Source organism: Ammospiza nelsoni, chromosome 14 (genome assembly GCF_027579445.1).
Source record: "Ammospiza nelsoni isolate bAmmNel1 chromosome 14, bAmmNel1.pri, whole genome shotgun sequence".
Lineage (NCBI taxonomy): Eukaryota > Metazoa > Chordata > Aves > Passeriformes > Passerellidae > Ammospiza > Ammospiza nelsoni.
Genome location: NC_080646.1, coordinates 3,406,175 through 3,432,556, shown reverse-complemented (window position 1 = coordinate 3,432,556; position 26,382 = coordinate 3,406,175). Strand labels below are relative to the sequence as shown.

Here is a 26,382-nt window from a genome sequence, read left to right as displayed (position 1 = left end):
TTAAAATTGTTTCTTTAGCAAAACATGGTTCGGAAAAAAATTAATAAAACAAAAAAGAAAGAGACGGAATCTTCCTTACCCTCTGGGAAATGTGGCTGACAGCATTTCTTGGGCTCAGTGTCACTGTCCCCTCCCCAAGGCATTGCTGGCCAGTGATGTGATGGGAGGAAGAAGCCTCGAGCGAGAGCAGCTCCAGGGTGGTGATGCCTGAGGAGAGCAGAATTCCAGAATTCCAGCAGGGCCCTTCTTCCTCAACACAAACCTGGGCAGGGAACAGAGCTGGCAGTGCTGAAGCCAGCACAGCACAGCACAGGAGGCACCAGCTCTGTGAGAAAACCAAATGTTGTTATTGAGCAGTGGGGAACAGGGGAGGTTCAATTTGTTGTGATTTTCTGAGGAGTGAGACCATGATTCTGGAGAGGATTTCTATTTTATTCTTTAAATTCAGTCTAGATGTGGATTTCATACCTTCTCCTAAATGAGAGCAGCACTGGAGGAAGCAGGCTCAGGAGTTCAGATGTGTCCTGGCAGGGAATTGCTGCAGGTCCCCTTGCTGACAGCCTGAGCTTGACTCTCGTCCCACCACAGCCTGGGGTTACAGTCCCAGCCACTTCCACCACGAGCAGCTCTGGCTCAGAGCCCCCAGAGTGATAAAAGGCTTCTTGTGTGATCATCTCAGGAGGGAAGTTTGGTGCCAAACAAAGCTGCAGTCTGGTTGGGTCCTTTTGTCATTAGAGACAAAATCAAGGGGAAAAGTGCAGAGCTGAGGAAAGAAATGGGAGCTGAAAAACGTTCCAATAATGTCTTTTGTAAGAAAATGAATGAAGTCCAACCCAAGAATGGCTTGTCTGGTTTTGCTGGACAGGCTGCAGTGATCTTGGTGCAACATGAAGACTCTGTTAGAGGATTCCCCTTTTTCACCAGTCTTTCAGCAGTCCAAGTACTTTCACTCCCTGTCTCCAGAAAGGCTCCAGTGATGCTGTGGTGTGCAGTGACCTTCCAGAGAGCTGTCAGAGATCCTTCAGGTGGTTTGTGGGGTGGTGGAGCCAGCCCTGCAGACTGGGGAGCTGCCAGTGCTCTCCTGGTGAAAAATGAGTGTTTTCCTCCTTTCCAGGCCACATGGAGAGCAGCATCCCATCCCATTCTTCCTGACACCATCAGAAGTGTGAGTGCATGGACTGGGAGCACATCTGGCACGGATCTTCTCTGCCTGGAGCTGCACAGCACACTGGTGTTTGCACTGACACTCTCCAGCAAGGAGAAAACATCCCTTTCCCCATGGAGATGCTCCATGTGGTGTTGGGGAAAGCACAAAGGAACATTTGGTTTTCACTCTGCCAGAGAGCAGAGTCCTCAGCAGTGGTACTCAGTGAGCTGATGTGGGGATAAAAGTGTTCCACATTTTGGAAGCAAATTCCTTCCAGAGCAAGCAGAGTGCTGCCAGCTTGCTGCAAGAGACAGCTGAGGCTGCCATGGACACCAGGAGAGTGAAGGGAGCAGGTGGAGTTGCTGGAGGCAGAAGTGACCTCCAAGGAGGGGAGAAGGGATTTTGCTTTCCTCCTGATCATTCTGTGCCACAGCACCAGAGCCCTCTGACCCCACTGCCTTTAGTGACCTTGGCTGAGGTGTCTTAAATAAAAAAAACCACAACTGAGCTCACAGGGAAGGGCAATGTCTTGGGTAGAAATGGGGATTAGGAATGAGAGAAACAGCAAATGGCTACATGCAAAATAGGCAAAGTAAGTATATAATCCTGCTGGATTTCTAGCAGAGGTATTGGCACATACCAGGAACATTTCAAGCCAAATGTATGACAGCATTCCTTACACCCCTCCCACCCACTGCCATAGCCCAGCTTAATGCAAAGCCCTTTGGCTTCCCCAGGCTCAGAGCTAGGTTTTATTGTTCAAACAGGTCAACAATTGCAATCAGATGTTGACTGCAGGCAAGGCACAAACAGGATGATGTGTTAATGCACAGCACACTTGGATGGAGGCTCTGCAGTGCTGCTGTGAAGGGTCCTGTGCAGGCTGGCACTGGGCTGATCTCCCAAGGCTGCCTCAGAAGCCCATCAGTGCTGTGCCATGAATGCCATGTGAGATCAGGAAATGAGCTCTGCTATTAAAGTATAAACTCCATTTCTGGAAGTCATTGTGGGAGGAGGGCTCTCACACCAACTCTGCTTTGGTTTGTTATAAAATCATAGAATTTTTTGGGTGGGAAAAGACCTTTAAGATCACCAAGTCCAACCCAGCAGTGCCAAGTCCACCACTCCACCATGTTCCTGGATTTTAAGGCTGCTTTAGAAAGATGCTGCTCCCACCTCCAAGTGCCCTTTTAACAAGAATTGAGCTGGAGTGGGATACAGATGATGGCATCTCTGTAAGGCAGGCTGGGAGAGGATCCTACAGGTGTATCTGACTGCAGAAACAACCTTCACCCTGCTGGGGGCAGCTAACAGCACAAACATTCTGGCCAGTGCCTACAACAAAGACATCCAAAACACGTGGCACTGAAGTAATTCTGTTTACTTCACACTAGGGGAGAGTGCAGCTAGGTTATGCAGTACCTTCCCAATGGATGGGATTGTTTTGCTCCAGTATAAATTTCCACATGCTCAGCACTGCTCGTTGTCAGGGGGTGCCTGTGGAGCTGCTGCTCCCTCCCAGCTCAGGCACAGCAAGAACAACCTTCCCCAAAAGCACCCTCAGAACATCCCTCTCCCCAGGCAGAAGCTCCCCCTCCCCACAGCCTGCCCAGGCACACACAGATATCCCAAACACAGCCTGGCAAGCTCTTCCCACACAGGAATTTCCTACTCTTGTGTCACTGACCACAGACCTGGCAAGGCATCATTCAGGTGTTAACATCCCCGTGCTTTATTTTGCAACCTGACCAGGACAAGACCCATCACTTCTTGGTTTTTAGCACACTGAGAACTCTGAGGTGTCAGAATTTTACTGCCAAATGAGCTTTTACACCGACCACAGCAATTAAACAGTTGGCTTGGATTTATCCAAATCCCAGTCTCAGTTCAGTATTACACAGATGCATAATGTACCACTTACAGTTTCACTCCTTTCTCTTCATTTCCATGCTTTGGGTTTGCTTTGTATTTTTGCTTCAAGTTCAGAAACCTTATTAAAGTTGTTATGGAAAAAATAAATTTATTATTCATTCAATTTGTTCAAAATGGAATGATATTTTTTCTTTTTTTTTTTTTTTGGCTTTCATTTACAACTGGTTCTATTCAGTTTGACTGTTTTTTATCTTTTTCTATTTATAACCAGCACCAAGAAGAAAATTACCATGGATACAGTACATATGCAAATTAGCTAATGGAAAAATATATACATTTCACTCTGTAATGAGAAAACTTAAATGATATTATTGCCATGGAGAATATATCCCTGTATTATAATAAAATATCAAGCAATAATCAACTGCTAAGATTCTTTTCCACCGACAAAAAATAGCACCATACATGAGATAGTGAGAATCTACACTCAATAACACAATTGTGCAACTAGAAATGTACAGTACTTTAGTAACAGTACAGAGTATTGTTTACAATATGGAAATACCACCACTGTAATCAAAAGAGCATCAATCTCTTAGGAACAACTAAGAAAAGTATTGTTGTAGACACACTGAAACAAACAGCTTTTCTTTTCACCAGAATGTGGGAACTGAGGGCAGAGCATAGCTGTGACTTCATTGTGAAGCTCCTATACAGTGATAAAAACCAGAAGTGCAGGAATATTGAACAGAATTAATTTTTTTTCTTATTATTTTTCTGGCTGTGATGTGATAGTTGTCACCATATGAAGTAAGAGAATTGAATAAAATGGAGCTGTGTTGTGCCATCAGTTCTTCATAATGTTGGGGGGTTGATATAAAAAATAAAAGGCTGATGCATGCTAATCTGTGAGCTGTGAGAACAAGTGAGGTGGTTTTTTCTCAGTGCTCATACAATTGAAAAAAATCCTTGTAAACTCCTGTTTCCTTAGGTAGGACCCAGAACTCGGACCCAAGTGTCCTTTGGGTGCAGAACCCAAATGGTTCTGGGTCAGGCCAGAGATCTAACCAGCCTAGCACCCTGCTCTGGCCAGTGGCCTGTAGTGAATTATTACTGAAAAACACAAACCCTAAAATCCTTCATATCCTATGTCCTACCTTTTGCCTAGAGAGGGTCACAGATCAGCACCAGAAGGAAAATGCTCCTGCTGTGGAGAAGCACCTTTGATTCCCAGCAATGATAATTCACACAATTCTGCCAAGGTAACAGAGAAAATGTTGCCCATGAGAAGAAAACAGCAAATTCCAAACGGAGTGAGGGGTGTCAGGGGTGGCTGTGGGGCAGGGAGGCAGCAAGGACAGTCCCAGTGTCACTGCAGGCTAAAGGGGAAACACCACTGTGGGTTAAGAACATAAACCAGGTTCTCTGGGCTCTGTCTGATCTCTTGGAACTTTCTCATTAGCAGTTCTTCTACCTGTTAATTTGCCTAATTGAGTATCACCTGGTTTTGTCTAAATCTTCACCCTGTCACCCCCTCCAGCAATTTTCCCTTGATTACTTGCCAAGTACTTACACAATCTCTGGGCTGGGTAACAGGGTGGGAATAACAGAAAAAGGAGGTCTAATCCTGATTATAAATTGAAAAAAAAAAAAAATCCAGTATAACAAAAACCAAGCTGGAATCATTTCCCTGATAGAGAAAATCATCTGAGGCATTGGAAAGCAGATCTGTTTGAGACAGGCACTTGAAGAAAAGAGGTGTGCAAATGTGTCCTTGTGCATCAGGCCAGCCCTGGTGCACACACACTCATCTGCACACTCACAAGCACAGATGTAAATGTGAAGCCCACACAGGGTTAGTCTGTTGATGACCATTATCTCCCTGTGCTTGAAAAATTTAGCCCTTAATAAAATGCTAATAGGTTATTCCAGTGAGGTCCTGGATATGGAAAGAATGGTACTAAGCAAAAATTGCTTTAAAGACATGATAGGTACTCAGAGTCTTTGTCCTTCCTTGCATTGACAAAAAGAGACAACAGCAACAAAGACAACCTGGGGCCAGGTGAGAGCTGCCAGGCAGCCTGGCCCAGGGGCTGGGGGAGCAGCTGGGCTTGGCTCTGTGCTCAGCTCCCAGGAGTCAAACAGTCCCACGCAGTTCCAGAGCTCTGTACTCACAAAGCTGCAATTATCCAAAGGGCTGCTCCTGTCACCAGGAGGGGGCTGAAACTCCACCATGGCCTTGGGCCCTGGCAAGGGAATGATGCTTGTTGGAGCAAGATGTGATGGGGAGACACTGGTGTGTGTGACAAGGGAGGGGACAAGGCCTGCCCTGGGCAGAGCTCCTGTTTCAAGTCTCACATCACAGAGAGGAGCCTGGTTTAAAGTGCAGAGACATGGCAGAGATTATTGTGTGTGCAGCACCTGTAAGTGCTCTGACAGCACCAAACCTATAGCACCAAACCTGACAGCACCACACAAGTGACACAGGGAGCATTCAAAGACAGCAGTGGAAGTCTGAGCCCTTGGCCTCCCACAAGCTCCAGGTTACACTTTGAATGTCTTGCATCCCTGGCTACTTCTGATTACTCCAAAAGCTACATAACCTCAGCTGTGTAAAAGAGCCCAGAGATAGAAAACACCTGCTCTGCTCCCCACTACATCCTTTTCACAAAGACTTCCAAATTCAGTTTCTGTTCCAACCCTATCCAGTTTCACAGTCCTCTTATAAGAACCAACAGTCTCATTATCTGATTGATTTCTAAAAATTGGAGAGAGCTCAGGCCAAGCAATCCCTCAGTGAGCTCTACTGGATGAAATGATTTCTGGCTTCTCCCATCTCATGTAAATGGTTCTTGTTTAAAAGTAACTATCTACGGCTGTTAATAAGCTTTCATTTCATTAAGCTCCGAGAAAAATTAGATTTCATAAAAGGAACTCTCTTATTCTGGGGAAAAGACAGAGAGGATTGTTTTTTAAAATTAGAAGGAAAAGCACTACCTATTAGTGGCTCTAAAAATATGACTTGGAATATTGGATATAATTATACTGAGTTTTCTGTAGGAAATTCAGAGATGTCCATCCTCTGCTATCAGTTTTCACGAGCTTTTACAGAAAATCCTCTCTTTAAACTAAGCCTTTCATTGATGCATGTCCCTCCAAGCCCACTCTGCAGTGGGATAACCGCTGGGAATTGAAAACAACAGATAAAAGCCAAGATTAAAAGATTAAGTAATGTCTCTACCTTTGCTGAATTATTTTGCCAGAGGCCTCCCTCCATGGAGGTACCCATAACCTTATCCAATGTAATCACTTTGCAACTCTTGTCCTTTTCTTTAATGGTAGCAAGCCATCCAGTGGCTGGTGATTTAATATATTAAAAAAGCATTAAAGAAAAATGTGAGGATGTCAAAATATTCAGAAATTATTGGCTCCTTGAGATGACCCTTTCTGTGTGTTTTTTTAAGGTGGATGAGCAGATGACTTTGGTATCCAGTCTGTAGGATTAGTTTCAAGTCTCATTAGGTGTGCTTTGGGATCCACCACGCTGTAGCAACTCATGAAGTTCCAGTACTCAGACCTACTAGTCTGTGATTTCCATACAAACAGCTGGAAGACTCTAAGGAGAGGCACAGCTTCATTAACTCTTCTGCTGCATCTTGTTTGCATAAAAGTCTCTGCAGGTCTGGCAGCAGCGCTGGTACCACCGCATGTCCTGGCACAGGTTCTTCTCCCGGATCACCCTGCAGTACACTGTCCACTGGTCCCCCGTGCACTTGTAGGTGAGGGCAGCTTGGGAGGAGACAAGAAAGGAGAAACTGCCAGGTTAGCCAGGGAACAGCACTGCAGGTGTGACCAAAGCCCTGCAGCCGAGGGGAGGGAGGGCCACGCTCGCTGCCGGCGCTGGAGAGCAGGTGAGGTTCTCTCTGCCAAAATCTCAGGCTCTGGAAGTGCTTCCTTCCTTCCCTGGACATGAACGGGGAGTGAAAACCTCCTCCCGTTGCCCCTGTTTTGTCTCAGAGGCAAACAGGCCTGGATGAACAAAACACCCAAAGATGCAGCCCAGATTTAAGGCCCTGAACTCCACACGGCACACAAGGGGATGGAGATGAATAAATCACACACCTGGCAAGAACACCTGAGACAGAGCTTATGAACCTGAGATGGGAGAGTTCACATAAGAGAAACTGAGCCACAAACAAGGCCAGGACTAATGTTTCAGAGGTTCCAAGGTCCCTCATAGGTTGTGAAGGAAGACAGGAAAGAAGTGACAGGATAAATCCCTCTGAATGTGTCATCAATGAGAGACAGTGGACACGGACATAAAAGCCAGGTGAGGTGAACTCCACACTGAGATATTTTTGGAAATGTTATCCAAGACAAAAAACCATTCTGAAGTAGGGGCAAGGCAGCATGGGGTCTGTAGACTACTGGGATCTTTTTCTGACTTTTTTTTTTTTGTTTGCTTCCATTGCAGAAAAGAGAAAATTCTGTTTAAAGATAATCCAATTAGAATTGTTTATAAGCAAAAAGAGCAAAACACTCAATGATATGTCTTTCCACTAATATCAAATATCATTGTTTCTGGCTCTGGTGATTCCAAGCCTGGTTTAGAAACAAAAGCATCCCAAATTGCTTGCAGATTATTTTCAGCAGGGACTTGAGCCTGCTCAGTCTTCTAAACACATGAGCATTTTATTGCTTTGTCCTAAAACGTGAATTAGGATGGAATTCTTATCTCATCAGTGTATCAAGGGCTTACTTCTCAAATGAAATGTTTTCCTTCCACTATGCTCTTAGTGCTAAAATATCTGGGAAGTATTCTCATACCAAGAGAGGACAGAAACCCCTCAGCATGAGTGCATTTGCAAGAATGAAACTCCCTATTTTCTCTTAAAACATCTGTTAAATTTTTGGGGAACAAATTTCAGTTCAGAAGCTTGAAGTCCAGTCCTAGTTAAAGTGTTATTTAATACTGGAGAGCATTATTAGAAAATGGTTCTTTTTTATTTAGCAGCTCTGTGTTTTCATGTGTGTTGGAGGTTTCTTAGCCTGTAAGATCAGCTCAGATGTGAGAGAGGAGGCTGCTCTTTCTGGTAACCTCTTCTTGTTTACAACTCTTCTACCAAAAGGGGACAGGAGGCACCCATGAGGCTGGGTCAGTGTAGCTGATGCCTCAATTTAGCTTCATCTTACTGGTGATGATGTGTGAAATGTAAAGAAACCAACTTGGTTCTTGGAGCTGCAGGGGGACACACATGGCTGAAGTTCAGAAAAATATATATTTAGTATATTTATATTTTTGTCCCCTTATAAACCAATGTGGAAAATCATGAGATCCCCACAAATTTGTATTAACAGAGGCATTCTTAATTAGTGGCATGTCTTAGGTGTTTCAAGAGACAGATGGTTATCACCAAATTTCCATCCCAGCCAGGGACACAAGGAACGCAGGGAGGGTGAGGAGGAGGACAGTGACAGAAAAGCACAGGGTCAGGAAGAGGCTGGATGCTCTCTTGCCCCTCTGGGCAAATGAATCCATCAAACCACCTGTCAGGGTTTTGTATTTTCTTGGGGCACCATGAATAAATGATCCTACTTCACACTCACTGCAGCACAGGCAGCGTGTGGAAGGGTTTGTGATGGAGAACAATGCACCTGCCAGCTCCCTCACCTGTGATCAATCAATCAATCCAATCAATCAGCCACCATTTGTGCGCTCCTGCTGCTCTCAGCTCCATCCTCTGCCATGCCAAGCACTCCATCCAGGCACAGCCTGAGGCAGGGCTCAGACAGGACCTACCCACATTTAGGCTGCAGTCTGGCTGACCCTCTCCCAATTTCTGGCCCTGGACAATCACTGCAGCCCCTGGGCAGCCGGCACCTTCCCCCCAGGGCCCTGACTCACCGAGCCTGGGCGAGGTGATGGTGTTGACGTTGATCCTGTCGTTGCAGACCTCCTGGTGGCACTGCCTGTAGGCTGCGGGCTTGGCCAGCGCGGGGCACTCGCTGCCGTGGCGCCCGGTCACCTTGTGCATGCACTGCACCACCCGCGACTGCAGCCCCTTGCCGCACGTGGAGGAGCACTGCAGGAGAGAGCACACTGAGCTCACACGGCACAGCACAGCAAAGTCACTGCTCCTGTGCTGCCGAGGGCTCACAGCTGGGGCACCGTGGCAGCCAGGGACACTCTGTGTGGCTGCTGCGCTGTCTGTGATGGTTCTGCACCTTCTGTGAGCAGAGGAGCTCTCCTGGCACAGGGAAGGAACCTGTTGTCTTTCTACCTACTCTGACTGTTCTCTGTGGATGCCCATGGGGCTCAAGTAGACAAAAATGCAATTCCTCCCACCAGTCATGAAGAGGCAAAGCTGAAAAATGTTTAATGCTGAATTATGGACCAGCAGCTTCCACCTCCCTCTCTGTGAGGGACCCGGTGGTTCTTGGTTTAAAAGCCTTCTCCAGGACTTGGATGGTCTAACAAGGCTTCTTCCACAGGCAGGCACTGACATCAGATAAACCCCAGGATTCCAGCAGAGGCTGGCAGCTCCTGTGTGCCCAGAGCCCTGAGAAGCTCTGTTCTGGAGACAACACATCAGGTATTCCAGTTTCACTCCCATCTATCCCTGCTAACTGTCTGGCCCTTGCCTGTCCTCCTGGGAGCAATTGCAAATTGTACTCATGAGTTTTGGCTGCTATTAGCCAGGAGGCCCAGCCTGTTCATGTGCTCTCTTTGTTGTCATACAGTCAGAGTCCCTCCCTCTCCCTCCCTCTTCCTCTGGCCCAGTCACTTGTGATTTACAATGTCCTACTTGCACGCTGTTCAATTTTAATAAAGCAAACACAGTGAGCACAGGGAGGTGCAGCAGCTGGAGTCAATAAAATAACCTTGTATTTAACATAAAGAAACAATGGCTTGCAAGACTTGGGTAAGATTCCTGTTTCTGCTAAAGCCACACACAAGCAAACGATGGGGGAGAGGAGGAGGTGAGGGAAAGCCCAGGAGGTATCACAGAATGATGTTAAAAAAGGTCATGTTTTCTGTCCTCTGCTGTTCCTCACCAAAGTCAGGGCATTGGAGCTTTCTCCCTGAAAACCACCATCACCTCAGAGAGGCAATTCTCAAAAGAGAGATGCCAAACACTGGAGAGGTTCAGGAGTTGGGCATCACTGAGGTTGGACTGAAGTTCAGGCACAAATCCTGTGTGTGCAGTGTGGATGCTTGTGAGACCAAGGGCAGAACGTGTGGATGCACACAGGGCTCCACTTCCACAACCAAGGGGGGTGAGTACAGCAAAGCTGTGGTCATTTTGGTCTGGAAGTACCACAAGAAACCCTTGCTGTTTGGGTTTTTTCCTTTACAATCTTCTTATTTCAATTTAGGTTCAGCACACCATTTTATGACAGATATTTTTACACTTAGATTTTTCAGGTGTTGAATTTGCATTAAAAAATGACCACTATCAAATACTACCTCAGCAATGGTTATAGCATTTAGGATTATGCTGAATGAACCCTTCTCCTGCCCTACAGTGAGCTATTCCAAAAATCAGGAATTAAAGTCTCTGATGTAAATCCCCTTCACAATCTGAATTTATGCAGTGAGGTCTGGACATTACATTAGTTTTGTGTGTCCCTCAGCTCTTTCCCAGCACTGAGTGCCCTCAGTGACTTCCACCAGCCTGGAAGCCAGTCAGGCTGGATTTAAAGTGAACTATTTTCATCCTGATAAATGCAACTATTAGGGCCTTCCACTTCAGCAGTCAAATGGAACCTTTAATCCTCAGGATTCAGTGGCACTTTTAGTCTTCACAGTGGTTTACTAATCTTAATCCTCCCCAAACTCCTTGCTTTGGGAGGGGAATTGTACATCCATTTTGCAAACAGAATTGCTGTTATCACACAGGCATTAAATAACTCAGGCCATGGGCTTCCTTCACATGATTGCAACAGTGAGCCTGAAACCTCTCTGGCTTTTAAGCACTCCCTGTGCTCTTAACAAGGGGAACACAGGGAGAAAGAAGGGAAAAGAGGACAAAACCAGCATTTTTTTATAAGGTGAATGAGCTTTTCAGATACCAACACACAAACACTCACCCACCTTTATCTGTGTTCCTGTCTCTGCATTTGTTAAGCAGCAAGGAGGGCAAGCAGTGAAACTTTTTTCCACAGACACTGCCAGCTCCAATCCTCAGACAAATAACAGCAGAGCTTTTGCCTGAAGCAGTTTTATTCCTTCTCCTGGGAGACTGGGATCATCACCTATGCTATGCAATTAGTTTTTCACAGCCAGGAAGACAGATTTTAACATCTTTCTTGAACTCTTTAGGGCTTGGCAGCTAAAGGAAGGTTGGACATCTGGCTTATTTTAAGACGAAATTTTCAGCTCGGTACTTGGATAGTTTCTTTCCTAGGAATTTCAATAGGAAATAGGAATAGATACAAAATACATACAAAGGGGGAATTGTTACTCATGCTGCACTATTGGAAGAGGACATCATTAAAAGAGGCATAAAAATCAAACTCCAACTGCACAGCAAATTCTCATAAATACCTTCTTTCCTTCTCTGGACAGCTAAATGCGCTGCTATGGACTCTCCATTCCCAAATGTTTGTGGAGCAAGGAACCAAATCCACAGAACAATTTTCAGGGCTGGATCCAGCAGAGAAGACCCCCCAGCAATGTCCCTCCTCTGGGAAGCTGGGGCTGGGACAAGGGGTTGAGCAGAGATGCTGGTGCCAAAGGAAGAAGTGGATTTTCCCTTCCACCAGGCCCTGCCAGTGGTGCCACCATCACCAAAACGCACGTGCAAAATGCACAGAATTTAACCATAATGCCCTAAACTGACAACACAAGCACAGTAAACTGGAAATCCACCCCATGCAAAGATCAAAGGGTTGCTCAGCACTGTAAAATTGAAGTGGTTAATGAACAGCTACAAAAAGTGAAACTAATGAGAGCCCCTGTAACTCCCAGTTCAAACACTGCTTAGGAAGGCAAAGCAAGACAAAAATGCCTGCATTCACATTCCTTGGCAGTAACATGCAAGCCAGTGGGGATATCCAGAAGGAAATAAACTCACAAATTGTCAAGGCAGCAGCTGCATTCAACAGCTTAAAGAAGATTTACTCACTGAAAAACTCTAACCTTAGGAGCAAGCTATGATTTTTCAACTGGAATGCTATTTCCACCTTAGGATACTGATATGAAAGCTTGAAATCTAGCAAAGGTGCTGACAGATGTCTAATTGCTTTGAAAGCAAATGCCTCAGGAGAATATTAGGTATTAAAATAAAATGAATTTACAGAAAGTGCTGAGATCTGTCAGGGCCTTCATCAACATCTGGTCTACAAAAGATGGCAGAGAAAGAGAGAGGAATGAGAATGACTTAAGCCAGGGCAGGGCTGCTGTGGGGCAGCACAACAGACAGTCCAAAGAATCCCTTTGTTGAGGCTTAATGGGGACACAAAAGGTACAGATTTACCAGCACAGACACAGGTTCAGGACTGAAAGGGATAATGGATTATTGCTGAGGGCTCCTGGGATGCTGGGATACATTTCAGACCAGCACACCTTCAGAAATGTCACTTTTCTAACCTCCAAGGGATAGACGTAAAAATATTTTTTTAAGAAACTTTTCCCAGCAGAAGCAGGAGGTCACAGCATCCCTCCAGCCAATCCTGAGCACACTGCAGCACAGAGAGGGCTGATCTGTCAGAAGGAGATCCAGTTCTAGATGACTGTCACAAGTCAGCTGCAGGCAAGATGGGGTGTTCTCTTTATTCATCAGTCTGCAGGCATCTGATGTTTAGAGATACTGGTTTGCCCCCAGTTTGCTGGAAGTTGCTGGAGCCAAGGATAACACCATGGCTAAAGCTCCAATATTGAGAGATAGAGTCATGCTTTACTGACTTCAGAGTTCAAGCATTCAAGGCGTTAGGGTAGAGTGTTTTTCCCCTCGGGGGTCTTATTCCTTGCCTCTATGAAAGTCAGAAAGAAAGCAAGAGAAGTTCCTATTAAAAACATTCTAACACAGCATCTGAGATGAATGACAAAGGTCCTGTAATTGCTCCCTTCCCGGGACCTTAATAGCACACACATGTGTGCTCTGAGAGCCAGTGCTCCACACACCTTCACATCAGGCTTTTTATGAGGATCACTCCTTTAAACCCCACAGCTCTAGCTGAAAAGCAGCATGCAATATGCTTTCATAAACACCAGGTCAACTTTCACCATGGCATCATGCTAAAGAAAGAAATATCTGTCTTTTCACTGATAAGATCTAATTAGCCCAAAGCAAACTGTAAGCTGTTTTTCAAGCTTCCTTGTTCTTTTCTTTTTTTTTTTTTTTTTTTTTTTTTTTTCCTTCTTTTTGAACCCCAGATCTGTAAAAGAACATATCTGGTCTTGCTTACAACAATCTTTCATTTGGAAACTTTTGTGAAATGACTGATTTGTTTAATTTAGCCAAGAAGAAAAAAATGCATACCCTTCTGACTCAGTATGGGAAGAAACAATAAATTATGGCAGCAAATGCTCGTGGCTGATGTGACAGTATCTTAGCAGGAAAAGAGAAGCAATTTTTGCAAACCGCCTACAGCTGTACTTTCAAACTGCACGACCCCAAGGAACAAGACCTGACCAGCACATCCAGCATGTCTCACTGCATAATTAAGCTTGGCTTTGCTATTCTGAAAAGCTCCATTGTGTACAGAGAGTTCAGAGATTAAAGGCTGAACACATGAATATTCTGGGTAGTGACAGTGCCCCTAAAGTACTTGTGCAGTGGAGCCCAGGTGGGTGCTGATGAGAAAATGCCATTTAATCCAATATTCCAATCAGACAGAATTTACTTCTCACAAGGTTTCAAACTGGATTTGAAGAACAGGCTCAAGCAGAACTGTGAGGTGACACAGGGCTGCCCACTGGGCCCATATTCTAGCAGGTCACCTACTGCACTTGTGCCATGGCTGGACCTGTGGCAGAAAGTGGAAATACTCCAGAGCTTATTCCAGCAGGACAAATGCAAGGACCTGCTGGTGAAAAACACCTAATGCAAAAGGCATAATCAAGGTAATTTTAAATAGCCCCAGTAGTAATGGACATCCATGGGATCACAGAACTTGGGCCAGGCTGGAGAATCCCTGTTCCTACAGCACTGTGAGCTGCTTGCCATGAGCCAGGCTCTCAGGGCTCACATGAGCTCTATCCCCACCCCAGGTGTTATCCTGAGAGGACATCCTGGGAACTGAAGCCCCACTGAATGCATTATTAGTTACTATTAGTTATTCATCAGTTAATGATCAATGCTCCCCCAGTGCAATCTATTAAGGAAAGTAATTAAACTAAGGACTCCTTGGGTTTTTTTAATTTCAGCAAGAGGCTGTTCATCTCTCATTCAGTCCCGCCTGAGCATTTTCTGGACATGGAGCTACCCAGCTCTGACATGTGTGACACCAGCTAACACTGTTTCATCTCTTTGCAGTCAGTCACACTGGTGCTCATTGCTCCTTAAAGGTGTTCTGGGAGATTGTCCCCTTAATGCCTTGGCAGTCATTGTAAATCTCAAAAGGGTATGGAAAGGACTGGGAAATTACAGCAGTCCCTGCCAGCAGTACAGACTGTGTGCTGTAGGTATTCAAGGGGAAAATCCTCCTCAGACTGGTATTACAGAATTTAAATGGTGAATTACTACTCATATTTTCAAAAACATGATCCTAGACACTGTAACATCTCAGACAAACTCAGAGAAAATTAATGTCAATACTTGAACAGGCATGTCTTTCACCCTTTCTCCTTTTTCACTTTAAAAAACAAGAGTAAAAAAAATCACAATGGAATTTCATTTCCAATCCACTGGTCTTGGTGGAAGGCTTTAACTCTCCATCAAAAAAATGCACTTAATGGACCAGGCTTTTAAATAAAATATCAAAGAAGAGAAGTTACTCTTCCAGTTAATAGGATCACTGGAGGCTGTGTTGGAATATGAGACAAAAACACCAAGGCAGAGCGTGCTCCACTTCAAACAAAACATTGATCTTTTTCAGTGTTCAGATCAATCTGATCTTCTTGCAGCTCATTCTCCTTTACTACAGAACCTTCACAATAATTTGTACCAGGGATGTTCCCAGAAACTCCAGTGGAGATGAGCTGTGCAATTTGTTGTGCAAACAAGGAGCAGCTTGGAAGGCACAAACAGGACCTGGTTCCTGGAGCCTGCAGTGCCCAGGGGAAGGACATGGCCAGCTCTGCAGTCAGCATCTCTTCCTTTTCCATGTCCAGTTCTCAACTAGAGCTGCATCCACTGGGGCTGGCTCTTAGCCCAAGCCCAGGCACAGGCTCAACCTTGTTTTAGTGCCATGATGCAACATTTCCACCTCTGCCCACAGCTGAAGACATTCCACAGACATGGGGACAGACAATCACAGAGCAGAAGGGTGGCATTCATCTTACTGAAGCCCTGCTCAAACCCAAGACTGTTCCTTGCTGGTAAAACCAATTTTGGGCCATTTGATCTCATCTCCTGTAGGGAGGGGTGCTTTGAGATCTAGATGTTGGCAAGAAAGGCTCTGGTTTGCACATCAGTGATCGTGTGCCAGAGCCACAAACCACAGGGAACCACAACTCAGAGCAGTCCATGGGACAGGACTTAGCTCTAGGACAGATGCTCTGGCTCCTGGCCATTTCCAGGACCACAGAAGCAGGGAATGTGACTACTAAAGCTTGTTGGATCCTCTGCTGTCCCACCCAGCTCCATCAGCTTCTGGAGAACAACTGATGTGCATCAGTGAGGCCTGTGGACAACCTCCCAGTGCTGCTGAAGGACGTGAGCAGCCATAAATCACAAAGTTGTTCAGTGGCAGGGATGGGTCTGTCAGCTCTGACGTGCCACTGCAGTTTTAAGCTACCATCCCTCCTGCAGAGTTTTCTCTCAATCCAACAAGAAAAGTTATTTTCTCCAAGGTAGAAGAAGATTAACTTAGTTCTGACCTTTATGAAGAATAACCAAGTTGTCCATAGCTTATCATAAACCGATGTCAGGTCAAGCCATGAATTTGTAATGAATGTTAGAACAAAGGACAGTTTTGCTTCTATATTTATAACAGCTTTGAATACACCTCTCAAACCACAGCTGTCATTGATTTACTCTTCTTATTATGTAATATGAATTAATCATTAAAAGTGAGGCACATAGAGGATTTTGTTGACGTTCCCAATAATTTGGAGCTTGGAAAATATGCCTTCCTGGCACTGGGAGATTGTATTTTTGGAAAAAAAAACCCAAAACCCAACATGTTTTATGGTGCACTGCAAGGCTGGAGGTTTATCTCTCAGAGAATAAGACCTCTTGTAATCCTGCCAAAACAATTAATTTGCAATTACAAATCCTTGTTACCACCCACTGTGATGAATGACTGCTGATCTTCAGTGTGAAGCACCTCAATGTCTGGCACAAAGCCAGTATTTTTCTTCCAGGAAATTAGATTCTTTTTTTCTCTCCCTACTGTTAATGTCCTCCTGGGATGAGAACCCATGTCCAGCATTTCACAGGCTCAGCAAGTTCTGTGAAGGAATTGGCAACTCTTGATGCCCAGGGAGGGCAGGTGGCTCTGGGTGATTTTTCAGATGTGCTTTATCACTATTGACACTATTTGGCAACAAGAATGTTGTTTAACATTACACTTTGCCAAGCTGATCCTTACTGGGGCTTTCCATTTCTGGAGTGTTCAATCTCTCTGAATCCAGTGGAAGTTGTGCCAGGTGGTTATACAAGATGTGAAGTGGTAGAAATGGATTTTTCCTCTACTTTCTCTGCTAGTTGAAGCTCAGCTTGATGTGCCATAAATTTGCTTTCTCCTAAGAGCACAAATCTGTGATGGTTCCTACCCAAGACCCAAAGATTGTGCACAGCCCACCAGGTCAGATCCTGCTCTGCTGGGCAGTGGCATAAACCTGCATAAACTCAAGTGCCTGAATTAATCTGGGTTTACCCTCAGGTAAGAGAGACTGATATGTGACCCAATGTGCTGAGTGAGATCCTTGGCCTGTGGCCAGTGGGTTGTAGGGAAGAATGAAAGACAGTTACCCTGGATTTACACTGGGTTATCTGAGATTAATACAGGCCTTAGTATTTACAGAGCACCTACTGTAACTGCAAAGAAAAAAATATGGCAAAGCCAACATGCTACAAGGCTTCTATGTGTCTTTCTTCTTCTAAAAATCTTTTCATTGGGCTAGGTAATATAATAGGTTAATGAGCTAAATTGTTGCCTGAGGGACAGAAGTTTTATATTTAAACTTCCACCCACAGAGCTGAAAATGCCCCTTGTGAAAGTCAAAGCTAATGATGGAGCTTGTGTGTCTGGCTTGTAATTCCACCTTTCTTGATACAACACCAGAGAAATGAAGAATAGTCAAAAAAATGAAACTGGGAGCCCTGAACCATTCTGTGCTATTGGCTCCAAATACAGAACTTCAGTCAGGACAGAATTTGAGACACGTGAAATAAGAAATAATTAAGTAAAACTGGAAATAAAAATCCATAAAAATTCTGTGGAGAATTGCTCCTGCTATATAACCTTGCCTCCTCAATTTTATCTTAGAAGAGTTCAAAGGACAACTGAAGGAAAGGAACTCAAAAAATGTAGCCTTGGACTGTACAGAACTAAAGAATTACTAAGGTTGGGAAAGACCTCCAAGGTCAAGTCCAACCTTTCACCAAACACCACCTTGCCCACTAAACCCTAGCATTGAGTGCCACATCTGCTTGGGTTTTGAGCACTTCCAGGGATGGTGACTCCACCACTTCCCTGGAGAGCCTGTTCCAATGCTTAACCACTCTTTCAGTGATGAACATTTTCTTAACATCCAACTTGAACCTCCCTTGTGCTATCCCTGGTTGTCTGGGAGAAGAGCCTGACCCTCACCTCAACACAGCCTGCTCTGAGGTGGTTGTGGAGAGCACTAAGTTCTCCCCTGGGCCATCTTTTCCTGCCACATCACTGCTGGAGCAGAAGGGGAGAGAGCTGAGGATGAGAGCCTTGGGTGGCTAAAAAGCAGCCCCTGGTGCTGCTCAGCTCCAAGCACAAGTTCTGTGTCACCACCACAACTCACCAACACCTCCAGCTCCCTGCATCATCTGGGACACGTTTCCAGTGACTCCATTGCCAGGCCCATGTCCTGCAGAGCCCCTTCCAGCACAGCCTGGGGCAGGGAATGGTGTGGAGCTGGGCTGTGTGTCCTGCTCAGCTCCCCAGAGAGACACACACATAAAGACACGCTCTGTTCTTGCAGGAATGTAATCCTCGATGTAAAGTTTGTCAGCAAAAATATAATTCACCATGAAAGAATGGGCTACTGTCTTGCTAAAGCATCAAGAGGCACATTTTCAGCAGTCTGGGAGTCTGAGCAAGTGTTGGGAAACTGAGCAACCTGTGTTTGTTCCTCTGACCAGCACAACTACAACAAAAATGTAAAAACGCTTCCAGTGCTAGAACATTTAACAGCTCAGATTTCAAACAAGGAGGAACTATTTCAAAGCAGAACGAGTGTATGAGATGTTTGTTTCTTTAACTGAATGCAAACTGGATGTGGAATTTCCTCTTGGAAGAAATGACTGAATGGGAGATGGCTTGGACTCCTTTTTCTATATTGCATCATGTACAAAAAAGGATGATATAACGAATTGCAATTCTGAAGAATCCAGGCAAAAATAGAATAATTATTTCAGTTTAACACCTTCAGTGGGTCTTGCATTGTGCAAATCATATTTCTATTAGGTTTGAAGACTCTGGGGCCAGAAGTATTGTATCACTCATGCTGAGTTAAATGCTAAAAATAATGCTTATATCCCTTTAAGGTAATGGGTTTAAAAGAGAAGTGGCAGCAGTGTAGAGAAGCTGCAAGTTTAGTAGCAGTGGTAACTCTCTGTCTTCAGAATTCCAGTGCAGTTTGTATCTCAAGCACTGGGCTAACAAAGGCAAACTCAGAGCCATTTTAAATAACTTTACAAACTTGGCCTGATGTGTTTGCAAAGTGAAGGAGATATATCAGTTTCTTGTGTAACACTTGAAACATGCTGCAAATATATTAAGAATATACAAACATGACAATTAGCTCCAAATGCTTTCCAAAAGCTACAGGACACAGCAAGGACCAGCTGCAAATAAACCTGACAGAAAATGGGATAAAATCCCTCTTCTTTCAGCCATGGATAATGGCTGCAGAGCTGTTGCTAAGGCAGTAGATGAGGTTTGGCTGGTGGGTGCAGGTCTCAGATCAGCATGGCCTCATCTCCAGTCCTCACCTCTTCTACAAGAGAGCTGAGGACTTAAAATCACTTAAAAGGACTTAAAAATTTGTCTGGGGTAGGTGTGGAGGTTTTACTTCTGCTGGGAGCTCCTGGGGGAGCTGATCCATCTCCTCATGCACAGTCTGTGTGTTCTACAAATACTGCCACTACTAACACAAAACTAACACTGTCATACCACCCAAACAGCCTGCTCTATTTACAAGTTGTATCTGGACTTGACTTTTTAAACGAGGTTTTTCCTCTCTCTTACATGACTTCCCAGCATCTTCAAAGAGGATCTTGGTTTGGGAAATTAAGGATCAGTGGCCAAGTCACCAGGCAAGCTGTTTGCACACAAAGCATCAAGGCCCATTATTTTAATCTCTGATAATTACCACTGTTAGTTAAATCGTGCTTCCCTGATGGTTCTCAACAATAAGCAACAAATGCACAACACATTAATTGCACAAAGTTGTTGCTTGTTCTGAGATCAATTTGTATTAACAGAAAAAGTTTCCATCTTAGTCAGCAAAGCACTCTCACAGTGACTTTTACAGGGCTGGGAACAAATGCTTTACAGTGGAATTTTGCCCTGGAAGGATGCATTTTAAAGAGTTCACTATAAGCTAATGGCTACAGACTTTGTGTTTCTCCTTAAAGGAGGAACTGTTTTAAGCCAGAGTTGTTGATAGCTGTAAAGGCACCCCTCCTAAGTCCAAGCCCTGTATTAAAGCTTCTGGATTCTCATGATGAAAATCCTTCACTCAGGATTTGTGAAGAATTTAATTCCATCTTAAACATTTCAGCTATCTGGGTTTCTGGAACAATACATTTTCTTCTAAGAATTTTACCTACCCTTTTCTGTAATCTCTACCCCTCTACTCAGAGAATAAGAATCTAATTGAGTGACCTAAGTGTCCGGTCAGAATTAACCAATATGTCTAGAATTTTAAATGCTCATTACAAACCAAATCTAAGTCCAAGAACATCCTGCTGCACTCACACAGGGTGAAATTCCTGGGAAGCAGAGCACTGGCACAAGCTCCCTGCAGACAGAAGCAGCCACATATGCAGCACACAAGCTTTTGTGCCCTCCTGCACAGGGATGATCCTGATCCTGAGTTAAGAATCACAAACAACAAGTGATTTTGCACTGATCCTGCCCTGCTCACATGCAGACATTAAACCCATCAAACAACTGTTTACTGTGACCCATGTAAGGCTGCAGCCCTCCCAACAGTGAGCCAACATCTTTATCAGATTGGAACTGCTCACACAACACTGAACTTTCAATCCACGTAATCGGTGAATACACAATTATTTCATATTCCTCCCTATCTAGAGAACCCAGGTCCATTTGCATGCCAAAATGTTTTAGTGTTCCACAAATAAATAAATAAATAAATAAATAATGTTATTTCACCTGTTAACACATGGGGACTGTTTGTTTTGGCCAGCTTGCATGGACTCTGAGTGCCAGGTTATGAATAAAATAATGTTCAATACTGTAAACATCTTGTGACATAAATTCCTGGCTCAGCATAAATACAGACACTCTGTATGTGGCAGGTTCTTCCTGCATTCTCCAGCACTGACACCACTAAATTCATGTATCTATGACAGAGTATATACATAGCTGTAATTCCTAAAAAAAAAAGCAATCACAGATAAGCCAATTTGCCCATCCTGGGCCTCTGCTTCATTGGATTTTGCTTGCTGGAGTTTGGGTTTTTGGAAAGCAAAGTGAACTACTGTATCCCAGTGGTTTCTGCACATGCCGTACATTCCAGAACAGAAAGTAGGTTTTCTGTTTAAAGAACAGCACAGTTAGAAAGATAAGATAAAAACAAACTGAAATATAATATTGCTGGGAATTTGTAGCCCTTTATGCAAACACGGAGTCAGTAATGTAAAGGATGCTTTCTGAACAACACTGGCAAGGGTTGAGTTTCTCACACTGCCAGGCCTCCTTCCCAAGCAAAACCTCATATTACTTTAAGATCAGAATGCAAATACAGAGCAGACTCTGCTCTGGTTTAATCCACTGCATTCAGGAATTAATTCCACTGATGTCACTGGAGAAACAATGTTCAGACAGGCCTAAGTGAAGGTAAGCTCCAGCCCTGAGGAAGGGACTGAGGTTTTATCTCTGCCTTTAATCTGAAGCCTCTCTTTCATTTCAGGTGGCTGGAATGAGTCTAGGACTGGACAATGTGTGTAGATCCCAGGCTGCCCTGAAAACCAGGTAAACTTTTGCTTCCTAAATATTTAAACTGCAAATTAATGCAGACAGCAGACAGGAGCTCAGCACCCTGAACATCTTTGCTCTCAGAAAGAAAACAGCACAAGGTGTTTGCTGTTACCTTGGACCAGTCTCCTGTTTTCCACTCGTAGCAGCCGGTGTGATCCTCGCACTGCTCCTCGTCTCTCGGCCTGGTGGCTGCATCACATTTCCCTTGGGAGTTTGTGCACGTCACTGTTCTTTTCTGAATTCCTCTGCCACAGTCTGCTGAGCACTGCAAAAAAACAGGGGTTTGGTTTTTTGTTACATGGTGCTTAGAAATGATGGCTTTTATGTTGGTAACACAGCTCAGAGGAAAAGCTGGGGTTATGAACACTGAGGAAAATGATAACCCATAAGGTTTTATTACAATAATCTAAGCCACTCATATATGAGTAATTTGAAAAGCATGATGACTGCTTGTGAAACATTTTACTTATGAAAAACGGCAATTCTGAAAATCAACCTTCTTTGAAAAATGTCAGCTGGCTTTTTGCTACAATTGGTGCCACTAAACCTTGTGTTCAAGAGCTCCTGGTTCATACTGAAGGATACACTGAGATTCACTACACAGAACTGCCAATCCCTTGATGTATCATGGGATACATCAAGGGTGATAAATGGTGGTGTTAAATGTAATTTTCAATCACAGCAGCATGAGACCACTGTTATAAACACGTTTCTCTAGTACAGTTTGTGTATATCATGGCAAAGTCACAATTCTCACACCTTCTCATGTGAAACACACACATCACGTTCACATTTTGATTTGCCATCACTATCTTTATTCTGAAAAACTCTAACAAACATTTACTGAGTGAGCACAAATTACCCACAATGTTTTTGTGCCTGGGCTCCATGGGATTAGCTTCTAAAGAGCAGGGATATCTGGTCACTCACTTGCTATCTTTGCCAATGGCTGGAAATTCTTGTTTAGTGAAGAATTTGTCTTGATTTTTCTTGGCTGTACGAGGTAGGGAAAGGACACTGGCATGAACTGGACCCAAATTTCTGTTTTCAATAACCAGTTTGGTAACAGAGCACCTGCTGTCACAGCCACCTGAGTCCTTGTCACCACCCCTGAGCACAGCCAGTCTGCCTGCTCCTCATTCTCATGCCACTGCAGTGGTTAAGAGTGAGAAATTGTCTTGCAGAGCCGCTGGGGACAGGTGGGTGGAGAAATGATCTATGTACCAGCTGAGATAAAAACTAACCTCCCCTGGCATGTCAAGTTCTCCCCTTCAGGGGGCCAGCAGGGAAAAGACGGTTGATTTGACACTGAATAAATAGTGCAGATATGAGATATTCTGTGAGGTCTTTTGAACGTGTTCCAAGAAGCTTCTCCATCCAGGGGGTCTATGCTGGAAACAAGCGTCAGCTTGATATAAATTACATCAAATGGACAAATCTCAGCATGCCTGTCTAACTGTCTTAAAAACAAAATCCAGGCAGTTCTGACCTGCTGGCCTTGTTAAGGACATGAATGACAAGCGTTTATGAGCTGGCAAGCAAACAGACATGCCTTTAAATACTTCACAGCACTACAAAGTGACTTCTTGAGAATCTGGGAAACCTTCCACTTAATTTACTGTGTGCTGCTCACGGCGCGACCCCTCACGGATGTAACATCTTTGTAAGGAGCACAATCTAGAGTTCTGCTAAGACAGGGGGGTGAATTCTTCCCAGCTTTGCAGAATTCCACAAAATGCTTTGCTGGACTGCTCAGAGAGCAAGGCTTGCCAGAGATCCCAGGCTGGAGCTCCCTAAATGGTACCTTAAAGCCATGAATTTGCCCCAAGTTGGGTAGACTTTCCCAAATTATGTATCATTTTCCTCAGGCCCCAGGGTGGACTCCTCAGGGTTGCACTCGTTCATCTCAAACTACAAAGCTCAATATATAAAAATCTTTGGAACGATCCAATTTACTTGAAGTAAATCAAGCTGAAGTGGGAGTATTTTTCACAGTAGGAGAAATCTCTAGGTGGGTTTTACAAGCAAGTCTGGGAAAAACACCAACTGTTTGTTCTTCCCACAGCTTTTAAGTCATTCACAGATTAATACTGCATATACTTTCCTAGACAAAACAGCATGAGCAAGAAGGTTTCCAACAGATCTTTGGTGGTCACATATAAATCACCCTCTTTAAGTGGTTTTTTTCTTTTCCTCAAGTCATCTGTTTTCATGAAGAATTTCTTAATACATAGATTTTACAGAGTCCACAAATTAATAGACACAGTTCTGTGTGTTCACTCAAGATCACTAAGTCTTATTTTATTAACAAATTACTTTGTCAGATCCCATGAAGCTTTGCAAAGGAGCAACACAACTTTGCAGTTAAGACACAACTCCTTTATCTGAAGGAAATCCATATTTTTTTCCACTCTATTTCTCTAACAGTAGAAACATTCACCTTCTCCTGACAGTCTCTATTTTTATCATTAAAAATGGGTCGAGCAGTACTTTGTCCAAAACAATCTCAAGTGTTTGGCAATACAAGGGGAACTTAATTTTTTCCATGATGAAGATTGTATTGGAATTTGCTGTGAAAACACACATTTTTGACCAGGGACCAGACATCAGCGCAGTCAACTGTGTTGCATGAGCAAGAAGTTAAAAAAAAAAAACAGAACAGAAAATAGATTTATAAAATGATACAATATCAGTGATATTTATTTATTCCTCAACATCAGATTAAAATGCTAAGGAATAAAGTGATTACCACTGAAGAAAGTCCTAGGTGTGAGAAGAGTTCACATTGGCAGAGTATCAAATGTGTCCTGGAGTCAACTGAGCTTCATAACAGCAGAAATGGGTCAGAATAACAAATTTAAAACACAAGTGCACAGTTACAGACCCAACAAAAGTAAATAAATGTATCAAAGGAGAAGTGAACCATCTATTGAAAAAATTATCTAAAAATGCTGTGTGTTTGTAAAGGAGTTACATGGTCATGGATATGGAAGATTTCCACTGATCTGTAACTTGACATTCTCTATTCCATAAAAGGGAGACAGAAGTACCTGGGATTGTTAACAAAAGACTCAAGGAAAAAATCCACATGTAAACCAGGTAGGAATTGCACCCTAATCTCAGCTATAAACAGTTCAGCTGGTTTAGCTATAAGAAATAGAGAGGGCATCCTCTGAAAGGGGAGCACACAAAAGGCCTATGAGACAACTTACTAAAACCTTGGTGTGTTTGTGCACATCTTTTATAACAAAAGAATCTCATGCACCAGTGAAGGATCCAGCACCCCACTGAAAGGGAACACTGCTCTCACTTAACCATCACCTCTCTTGCCAAACTAAGATTTCCTGTCCAGGAGGTGCACAATGAAATCCCATTGTGTTTGTGAGGAGACACTGCTCCTCAGGATCCCTTCTGTCCTGAGCTTCTGTGACTTTAAGCACATTTCTAACAATAGTATCTAGCAAAACCTCTTTGACAATGTTTTAAACAGGAGCTCCCTGTTCCAAATGGAGGGGAATAATGAGGAATCCTTCCCACAGGAAGGGCTGTTGCTGGACAGCCAGGCTGGAATGAGGCTGGTAGAGCTGTAACCCTGCAGCCAGAGTGAAAAGAGCTCATCACTCAGGTGAGCCCAGCAAATACAAAATCAAAGTGAACATGGACATCCTGTAAGGACTGCTACTCACAGGTACAGACAAAGCTGCCCTGTACTAGCTGAGTCCTGGTCATGAACTGCAGGCACACTCCTGCTAAACAAAACACAGGGTAACTATCTAGAGCTCCCATTATTTACTTCAGAAATGCATTCGTAGCACTTGGGAAAAATGTCTTAACTCTGCAGCTACTCTGAGATGCATCTTTTATACGAAATATAATCAGCTTTTTCTTCTTCCTAGAATTATACAAAAGAAGTCTGGATAGGGCCCAAAGATTGTCCATTCTCTGTAACATGCAGATGCCTGATAAGCCTGGTATTTATTCACACCACATTTAAATGGAGTCAGAAGCCCTGGGTTACTGCACTTCTGGCCTCAGGTCAGTGAAACATTTTCCCTTCTTGGTCAGAGTTTTCAGATGGAAAGATAAGTCAGTAGAGCATATCTAAACCCTGCCTTACTAACTCATCTGGTCTGGAAACCAAACCTGACTTCTTTACTGCTCATCTCAGCAGATGAGAGTCCTGCCCAGCACTCCAGTGCTGTGGGGATGCTGACCATGCATTAAGGCCAGTGTATCCAGAGCTCTGAGCAGTCTGGCTCCTCTCCAGTGAAGGTCCTACCTTTGACCACTCTGATGCTTCCCAGATGGACAGGCAGTCCCTGCCCTCACAGCTCTGCACCGTGGCAGGTTTGCTGCCCAGGCAGTAGAGGTCCCTGGTGTTGACGTAGGTGCCGTTCTGCAGCTGATAGACACAAGTGACCTCCCGGTGCTGCACTCCCTTCTCACACGTGGCAGAGCAGGGACTCCAGTGGCCAGTCACCCACCTGGGAAGGAGCCAGAGGATACAGGTTAGCAAGCTGTTGGAATAAAACATTATGCTTCACTTAAAGCCAGTGAAAAATGGACAGCTCTTCCTGGCTGTGTGGGTGCTTTGATGGTGCTGTGCTGCTGTCACCCTGAGCTCACTGATCCCCTCTGGGAGCTGAAGTGTGTAAAGCAGCAGTGTCAGTATGCGAGGGAATATTCCCTCTTGACTCCATGTCAGGCAAAACCCCAAACTCTGCATCATTCCCTTTAACCCTACTCTCTGCAGTGGGGCTGGTTTTTTTTTCTCTCAGATAGAGACAGACTTGTCTGCAGACTGTCCTGCAAAACCATTCCTTGCA

At 44.2% G+C, this 26,382-nt stretch overlaps 1 protein-coding gene across 1 annotated transcript in view; it reads right to left on the bottom strand.

Annotated features, from left to right (window-relative positions):
• Nucleotides 1-6,197: 6,197 nt before the first annotated feature.
• ADAMTS17 (ADAM metallopeptidase with thrombospondin type 1 motif 17) overlaps nt 6,198-26,382 on the bottom strand; it is a 151,214-nt gene continuing 131,029 nt past the window's right edge. The window contains exons 21-24 of the mRNA XM_059482237.1: nt 25,836-26,040; nt 21,669-21,821; nt 8,925-9,102; nt 6,198-6,808 (exon numbers count right to left, since the gene is read on the bottom strand). Coding sequence (XP_059338220.1) covers nt 6,657-6,808; nt 8,925-9,102; nt 21,669-21,821; nt 25,836-26,040 — 688 coding nt within the window. The 3' untranslated portion in view covers nt 6,198-6,656. The remainder of the gene's footprint in view (nt 6,809-8,924; nt 9,103-21,668; nt 21,822-25,835; nt 26,041-26,382) is intronic.